Source organism: Anopheles gambiae, chromosome 3 (genome assembly GCF_943734735.2).
Source record: "Anopheles gambiae chromosome 3, idAnoGambNW_F1_1, whole genome shotgun sequence".
NCBI lineage: Eukaryota > Metazoa > Arthropoda > Insecta > Diptera > Culicidae > Anopheles > Anopheles gambiae.
Window position 1 is genome coordinate 92,240,369 of NC_064602.1, and position 8,167 is coordinate 92,248,535.

The following is an 8,167-nucleotide window of genomic DNA, read 5'->3' on the forward strand; positions in this document are numbered from 1 at the left end:
CCGGAAGATGTTATGGTCTTGCGGCACCTTCTTTAGAGTTGGATGTTTTTCACTTTTGGCACTATTTGGCAAATATATGCCCAGAGGCGTCTAGTACGCGTTGGAACAGACTGGTGAATGATACTATGTGTTCTAAAAGTACAATGTTCTTTTAACAAACTCGAGACAGAGTGCAGCTTGATAAGAGAGTCAAGTCAATCGGATCGATATGTTTGATCAGTTGTTGCGCCCCTCCAAAACACACTCCGAAACGTACCTCAAGTGTATGCGATTGCGTTAGCCATCTAGAGGGGGAAGCTTTAAAATGCTAATACACGTGCGGAATAACGATTTAGTGATCGTTCGCGATCAAGTCGTGAAAGTACTGGAGCAAGAAGAGGTAGTAAATCAATCAAAAGAAAATGCTGAAGTTCGTTTGGAATGTTGGTGGAGTGATCCTATTGCTGGTGATGCTAATGATTGATATTGTGACAGCTCAGTATGGTTCGTGTGATCGGCAATACAACTACACCAGTGGTCAGACGAGCTTTATCGAGTCACCCAACTTTTCCAATTACTATACACCGGGCACCAAGTGTCGGTACACAATAAATGCCCCAGTGGGCCATACGTTGTACGCGCAGTGCTACGATATGTATCTGCCGTCGAGTACGGGCTGTTACTACGACAAGCTGGCCATCTCGCGGTTCGGCGATCCCAATCTGAGCGATGCGATTGTACGCTGCGGAACGACCACATTCAACGTGGAAAGTCAGTATAACAAGCTGGTGGTGGCTTTGCTGGGGAGCACGAGTACGTCCGGCGGAAGGTTCCGTTGTCAGATTACGGCGCTCAAGCTTGCCTGCGACTGTGGACGTCACAGAACGGTAAGTGTTGTATTAGAGAAGTGTGTAGTGATGCACGATCTTGATCGTTAACGAAATTGTTTTACTATCGTTCCACCAGCCCACGATCGTCAACGGATTTCCCACGTTGACAAACGAGTACCCGATGATGGCAGGATTGTGGGATAACAGTGTGTCAAGGGTGTTCTGTGGATCCACAATCGGTAGGTAGCATAGTCGATGTACCATTTGGTTACTAGAAGCTCACTCCAGTGTTTTACTTACGATTGCAGTTACCAATCGTCATGTGCTTACTGCCGCTCACTGTCTGCTCGATAGAACTGCAGCAGGCACACGCGTTCTGGTTGGCGAACAGAACACAAATATTACCAACGAAACCCCCTACACATTGCGCATGCTTGTGTCCACCTTCATAAGGCATCCCAGCTACAATCCAACATCCAAAGCGAACGACATCGCACTGGTGCAAACGTTTGACACGATCGTCTTCAATCCGGGCGTTGGTCGGGTGTGTCTCCCGTTCCGATTCGGTACGTCTAGCTTCGAGAATGCACGGCTCAGTGCGCTTGGTTGGGGCGCGATCGACTTCGGTGCTCCATCGTCGAAAGAACTGCTGCAGACAACGCTGGCCGTGGTGTCGTCCACCAGCTGCGGCACGAAGCTCTCCCGCACGATCCTTGCGTCGCAGATGTGTACGTTCGCTGCCGGTAATGATACCTGCCAGAATGATTCGGGTGGTCCACTGTACTATACCGATCCGAACAGCCAACTGGTCTACAGTATCGGTGTGGTAGGGTTCGGTGTGGCCTGCGCATCGAGCTTCCCGAGTGTAAACACGAGAGTTACGTCGTATCTGGATTGGATCAGCAGTACCACAGGGTATACGTTCTGTGAGAAGTAGTGCGAGTATACGCTGTATGGTAGTGATGAGGTGTGATCGAGTAGTAACAAGTAAAATTCTGTTTATATTTTGTACGGGTAGAACGAATTTGAAAAGTAAATTTGCTATATTTGCGCCATGGAATGTCTGTTTAATCTCTTGATGAAAGAAATGTGGGAACATGCTTATTATTATTTTTTTTTTATTTCTTATTTGGCACAACAACCAGTGTCGGTGAAAGCCTGTCTGTATCACTAGTGGCTTTGGCTTTCTGTGATTTACTGAATACACATAGCAGGATAGTGAGTCCTACGTATGGGGACGCAGTCCATTTGTGACTCGAACTTATGGAGGACGTCGTAAGTAAGTAAGTAAGTAAGTAAGTAAGTAAGTAAGTAAGTAAGTAAGTAAGTAAGTAAGTAAGTAAGTAAGTAAGTAAGTAAGTAAGTAAGTAAGTAAGTAAGTAAGTAAGTAAGTAAGTAAGTAAGTAAGTAAGTAAGTAAGTAAGTAAGTAAGTAAGTAAGTAAGTAAGTAAGTAAGTAAGTAAGTAAGTAAGTAAGTAAGTAAGTAAGTAAGTAAGTAAGTAAGTAAGTAAGTAAGTAAGTAAGTAAGTAAGTAAGTAAGTAAGTAAGTAAGTAAGTAAGTAAGTAAGTAAGTAAGTACGTAAGTAAGTAAGTAAGTAAGTAAGTAAGTAAGTAAGTATGTAAGTAAGTAAGTATTGGTAATATCAAAGGAGCTCATTATTTCCTCTATGCTTTTTTGTCATGCTCCTTCACTAATCTTTCTGCGACACCAGATCCAACATGATTGCTGCTTTTGAATCTAAATGAAGCTTTTGAATGCACTCTCTAGTTATACTAATGGAATAGAGCAACGTAGGTTATCTTTCTTAATTGACACCTCATGAAACACGACCTTGAAGGTCTCACTAACAACCCATGACATGTGTCCCTTCGAGGGGCTCGACACGCAAAGACATGCCCCTTCAGTAGTATTTATTTAAGAAAAAAGAAACCATTTCTAATTATAGCACCACTTACACTTTGTGCACTGTGTACCTTTAGCACTATGCAAAATAGCTTTTCAAATACAGCTCACCGACCGGCACACAGCGCACATTCGGAGGAAATTAATGATGTCTGTGCTTGAGGTGTACCGAGCACCCCACGGTATGTTGAAAACAGTCAACCCTTCCTTTTGACTACAGTAGCACCCATTTGGAAGGCAGTTCAACGTACCCGGCCGCAGAGAGTGCATTGAAAAATCGTTCTCCAAATGGAGTGTAGAAGTGTGCTTGCGGCAGGGCGATAGTAGCACCGCTTAATGATATGAAAAACCCGAGCCATTTTCCTGCGTAATGACTTTTAGAAGTAATGGTCACTGTCAATGAACTGTGTATAATTAATCTAGCATTTATTTTAGCCAGCTAGTTCAAAGGAAACCCCGGGTGCTGTTAAGGATGTTAAATTGCATTCGACAGGGGACGGCAGGGTGGGGGAGGTGATGCTGCAATGGAGCTCCGATGCACCCACATTCGGATTCGGACCGGTGGTACCGAGATTGGGCCACAGTGGGCACTGCTTTTGTCTGGTTAGGTAGTTGTGGATTTAATTATTTATCGTTCAGGAAAGCTGAATGAGTACATGGGCGTACTCGGGTTTGGCCTCGGCTTGTGGACAATCATACACACACACACGTACAGCCAGGGCGGGTGCATTGAAAGTTTCACATCGTTTGAACTGTCATCCTGAGGGAAACTCCGAGCGAGTGAAGGGAATGGCAAGGAAGAAGGGGTGGCGTGTGCTAGATTAGGAAAATTCCCCGAAGGACAAATTTGCACAGGAAAGCTTCCCCTTACTCTCGCCCACACACTCGCCGTCAGACTTTGAGTTCGTATCGTCTTGCAGCATTGGTACCGGGGGCGGTTCGTTTTATGTATTTGAAATTCGATGATAAAACCTGACACTTTGGTACGTACCGGGTGACCTCGCTCTCTCTCTCCCCAGGGCCACCAGCAGACAGTGCGCGCTTGTATGTGTTTGTAAAAGTTCATTTCTTAGGTTTAAAGTTTCAAGTAGAGCATCATCACCCAGGAATATCCATAAGGCTGTTAAGGAATCGGCACCATTAAAACGAGAGAGAGAGTGTGGAGGGAGGTAAACTTACACTTTGTACGAGACGGTTTAAACCCGATCCAGCATGAGACCAGCAGGTCAGCTGTACTTCGGGGTTTGGCAAACTGGAAAGCAAAGGGGCAGCTTCAAACGACGCCAACGACTGGCAAAAGAAGGAAATGTTTAATTTTGTTTCAATTTAGCACTACACTGCACTTTGGGGGCTCCCGGCCTGGTACAAGTGTCATTGCCCGAATCAATGCTTAGAAATTTCTTGAACAAGGAACGAGATTGGTTCCGTCGCAAGCACTGGGGTGAGATGCACTCTGGTCGATAAGAAAGTTATGACCCTGGATGGGATGGGACCATGAAGCACACCCAATGCAGGCTGTGACAGTTTTATGAGCAGGATGGTTTAAATTTCTTGTGACCCTCACCCGCCTTAAAATGCAACCAAAACTGACAGGAAACGATAATCTCCAAGGGTGCGGGAAAATGGAACCATCCAGGGACATAGATCTGGGCCGTGCTAGCCGTTTGCATTCGGATTATGCTTGGAACGATATCTGTAAAGGGAAGGGGACGAGTTGTCAGCAGTTGAAGACGAGACGAGCGTCATTTAGAGGCGATTAAATTAGCCGGATAAGCTTTGCAAAAAGCTTTGCGCAAGTAAGTGTGCTTAATGCAGCTGCAGGGGAAACGATAAAAATGACTCGAAGAAGTGCACAGTTGACCTCATTTTAGTGGCATGTCTCGTATCGCAAGGGCAAAGTATCCTTTCCGAACGTCTCATCAGACTCAATCGAGCGTTACCGGATTTAAGATTCCTCTGCGTGACCATCGCATTCTCCTTGTTACACAGGTTCCGGCAAAAGCGATAGCGATACAACCACAGGCTGGTGGTGTTTAGTGTCCATTCTGGCGTAAAATTCAACATTCCAGCCCCGTTCCCGGGGCGTGCTGGGTGGGGCAGCTTACAAATAGTGCGATGTTTAGCGGTCAGAATGACAGGTTAATTGGTATAATAACATGAATTCGTAACAGCTGCCGTGCGAAGTGGGAATAAATTTTAATTGACAACTGCACCTCTCACCCAGGCCTCGGTCGGTTAAGGCCACATAGCACCTCGGCAATAGGCCAATCGGTGTCGGCCCCGAACGGGGTTGACTTTTGCACTCGTGGCTCGATAGAGAGAGAGAGAGAGGGAACCTTTCGCCTAGCAGGACAGTATTTGTGCAGTGTCTGGGCTTTGCCAACCGCAACCATGTTCCCCGGGAGACAGATGTCTGTCTGGTGTTGCGTGGTGCGAAAGGGGTTGTGTGCGTTAGTGTGCTGGTCGCTATCGATTGCTGGTTTGTGGTGTAGCGCACTAGGTCCTTGTTTAGCTACACCGGCAGTGTCGAGTTCACCTTGCAACCACCCCGGAACCGTTTCAAATCATGTCGGTTTTCACGGCTGACATGGCTAAACGGAAAGACACACACCACGAGTGCAAAAACAAAGAAGTCGCAGCCGGGTCAGGAGGAGCGCAAAAAAGGAGATACTCATAGCAGTACGCAAGCAGTAGGGAAGAAGGTGCCCGCTGCTGTTGCTGCTAATGCTGTGGTGCTAAGCTCGTCAAGCTTGACAACGACTATCGACGCCTACTTGCAGCGCTCCCTTGCTGTGTTGTGTTGGTGTTAAGGACGATTGACGAGAAAACAAGCACAGTGTGGCCATAGTCTGCTCGAGGGGAGCAAACGCACCGGAGAGTCGGTTTGCCACGTCACTTATCGCGTGCGGAGTGTGTGGAAACCGAGCGGCACTTTTGTGAGTTGTTTGTAGCTGCCGCTCGCGTTAGATTGAACGGTGTCGGTGAAGATGGATTCGTTTGCGTCAATACTGGTGCAGTTGCTGCAGGGTGGATTGATGTATTATTTCTTCGCTGCAGTTGAGATATCGTTTACAACACAGGAACAGCCAGCTCTGTTTGGCATCTGTTAGCGTTAGCGTAATCTGTTTTGATTGGTGTAAAATAAAAGAAAACAAAAGCGCCGGTTGGTTTGTATTGCTGCTTTTCGTTTCTCGTTAAATTGTTCCGAATGATCGTGTTGATGCTAGTTTGTGCTGTAACGGCGTCAGAACCTACACCTACAGTAATTTGAGAATGGCAGGTGCCTTTAACCCAACAGGGCTTCATGCAAAATACTGGACCCACACGTGGCCACGCGCTGTCTGGTACGGTAACATTCGATCTTCTTACATCAATTGCTATCATAAGCAGAATAAGATATTAGATGCAACTTTCGAAATTGAAATTGAAATTCGTTTTAGACACTCCAGAGACTCAAAAGGGGATTTAATAACAAAAATGGTAACTTTCTACGTGATAGTAACTTCTAAGAGCAGTAAGAAATGCTCATCGTTTGTTTGTGTCAATATAATATAGATTTTGTAAAATTTTCTGGAATTTCTTGGACAGACCTGATATTAAATCATGAATCGATAGAGAGACAAAACTTCAAACATCAATTTGTCAATACGCAACTCTCAATTCGATAAGTAAAATAGGTCAACAAGTTTGAGACAAAAAGTCATTATTATTAATTAGAAAACGTTAATATTGTGTTCATAAAATGCCCGCCTATCTGCTGATCAGATACCGTTATCGAAGGATCCAAAAATATGAAATACAATCAAGATATAAAAGAACCCATTTCCATACTGCGAAACCTCAAAACATCAATAGTAAAAATGATACGCAGAACCATTACCGAAAAGCCTCTCTGCTAGCGACAAGCACTCATTGGGCTCGCTTTTGGAGCAACGACCACGGCACATGCATTATCCGGCGTATCGACAGGGCCACTATTAATAAAACAATGCACACCTGGAAGGGGAGGGAGGTTGGTTGGTTGGAAAAGCAAAAGCGAACTAATCAGATCGATTGTGCCCTGGTGCGAACGGAACGGACACAAACCGGATGGAATAAAATGACCACCAAATGGACGCGAGCTTGCCAAACACGTTAGCCAAACCTCGAGGCGATGGGACAGGTTGAACTAAATGCACTAAATGACGCTGAGCGAAGGGGAAGGGGTGGTGCCATCGTGTCGTGGAGGGCAAAGAGGATCAGGGAGATGAATTGTAAATAAAATAACTGTTTGCACCAAAACGTAAAACTCACCCCCCCGGGTCCCCGGGACAGCATCACGCGACAGCGACACGTTTTGTCCAGCCCAGTGCCATAATTAAACTCGCTAAAATGACCCCGAGCTGATTAACATAGTTCATTACGGGCGAATAGGTGAGTTATTTAAATGAATTACCTCCGGAACGGGCCGAGCTGTCCACTCTGTCCACTCCGCTGTTGCTGCGGTCATCGCAAGAGTGGTTTTAAACCGCATAATTTATGATGGCAATAGGCAAAGCTCGCTAATGGTGGTTTGGTGGTGGTGTGAGTGGTTTTTTGTATGCATTCGTGTGTGTTTGTTTTTTTTTGTAATAAATAGAGAAACTTTGCCCACATGCAAAAGCAATTCGAGGAACATATGAGTTAAGCTCGCTTGTCAACTCCCCGAATTGGTAAGGCGCTGGTAGAGTCGTTGTCATTTGCATAGCGTGCGGTTCCGCCTGTGTAGCGTTAATCGGATGGATGTGCAAATGTACCACTTACTGGGCGGCAGAATGTGTATGGTGTAAATGTGCACCGGGATACAGCAGCATGCAAACAATCATTTGGAAATCGATAATTACATTATGCCCAGCAGTCACTGTTCGACTGTAAGTGAAACGAGGAATTAGATTCGGCGAAGGGGGATAAGAGCTCCTGCAGCTGTCTATACGCGACAGATGGGTAGAGTTATTTCGACTTTTTCCTTAATCCAAACAGGTGCAACTATCCGTTCAGCTATCGGTGTAAACAATTCAATCCGGTTTATTAAAATCATTGCAATGCAAGTGTAAACGGGGTGATGGATACAACGAGCAGGTATGGAATGAAGCATTACGAACGATAAACGTGCATGACGTTTATATTTGCGTAATCCATTACAAATACCATAACCAAGGGGAAGGGAAGCGACGGATATCGGGGATATTGGTAGAATTAATGCATCTGAATGGTGCAATTGATTTGCAATCATTTGAATCAACAGTTTTCGCACGGAAAAAGGGTACCAACGTACGAGCTACACATCCATCCGGCAGCAGTTATCAACTATCGATTGATTTGTTTTGTAATTTTAATTATCGCATACATGGCTGACTTTTCTCGACTCATTTTCTATCGGTACGATTGTAACGATTTGTAAATAAATTACGGTGGAATTACCTGGAATGAGCTTTTT

General features: G+C 45.3%; 1 protein-coding gene across 1 annotated transcript; it reads left to right on the forward strand.

Moving 5' to 3' along the window:
- Nucleotides 1–386: 386 nt before the first annotated feature.
- LOC3291452 (venom serine protease) lies at nt 387–1,869 on the forward strand. Its single transcript, XM_552329.4, has 3 exons — nt 387–866; nt 946–1,048; nt 1,118–1,869. The coding sequence occupies exons 1-3, from the start codon at nt 402–404 to the stop codon at nt 1,744–1,746; spliced, it is 1,197 nt and encodes a 398-aa protein (XP_552329.4). The 5' UTR covers nt 387–401; the 3' UTR covers nt 1,747–1,869.
- Nucleotides 1,870–8,167: the final 6,298 nt, after the last annotated feature.

Excerpts from the sequence above, each read along its gene's own strand:
- LOC3291452 (XM_552329.4), top strand. The coding sequence starts at position 402 with ATGCTGAAGTTCGTTTGGAATGTTGGTGGAGTGATCCTATTGCTGGTG. Across the intron at positions 867-945 it reads ACTGTGGACGTCACAGAACG|CCCACGATCGTCAACGGATT; the intron begins GTAAGTGTTGTA and ends TCGTTCCACCAG. Across the intron at positions 1,049-1,117 it reads GTTCTGTGGATCCACAATCG|TTACCAATCGTCATGTGCTT; the intron begins GTAGGTAGCATA and ends TTACGATTGCAG.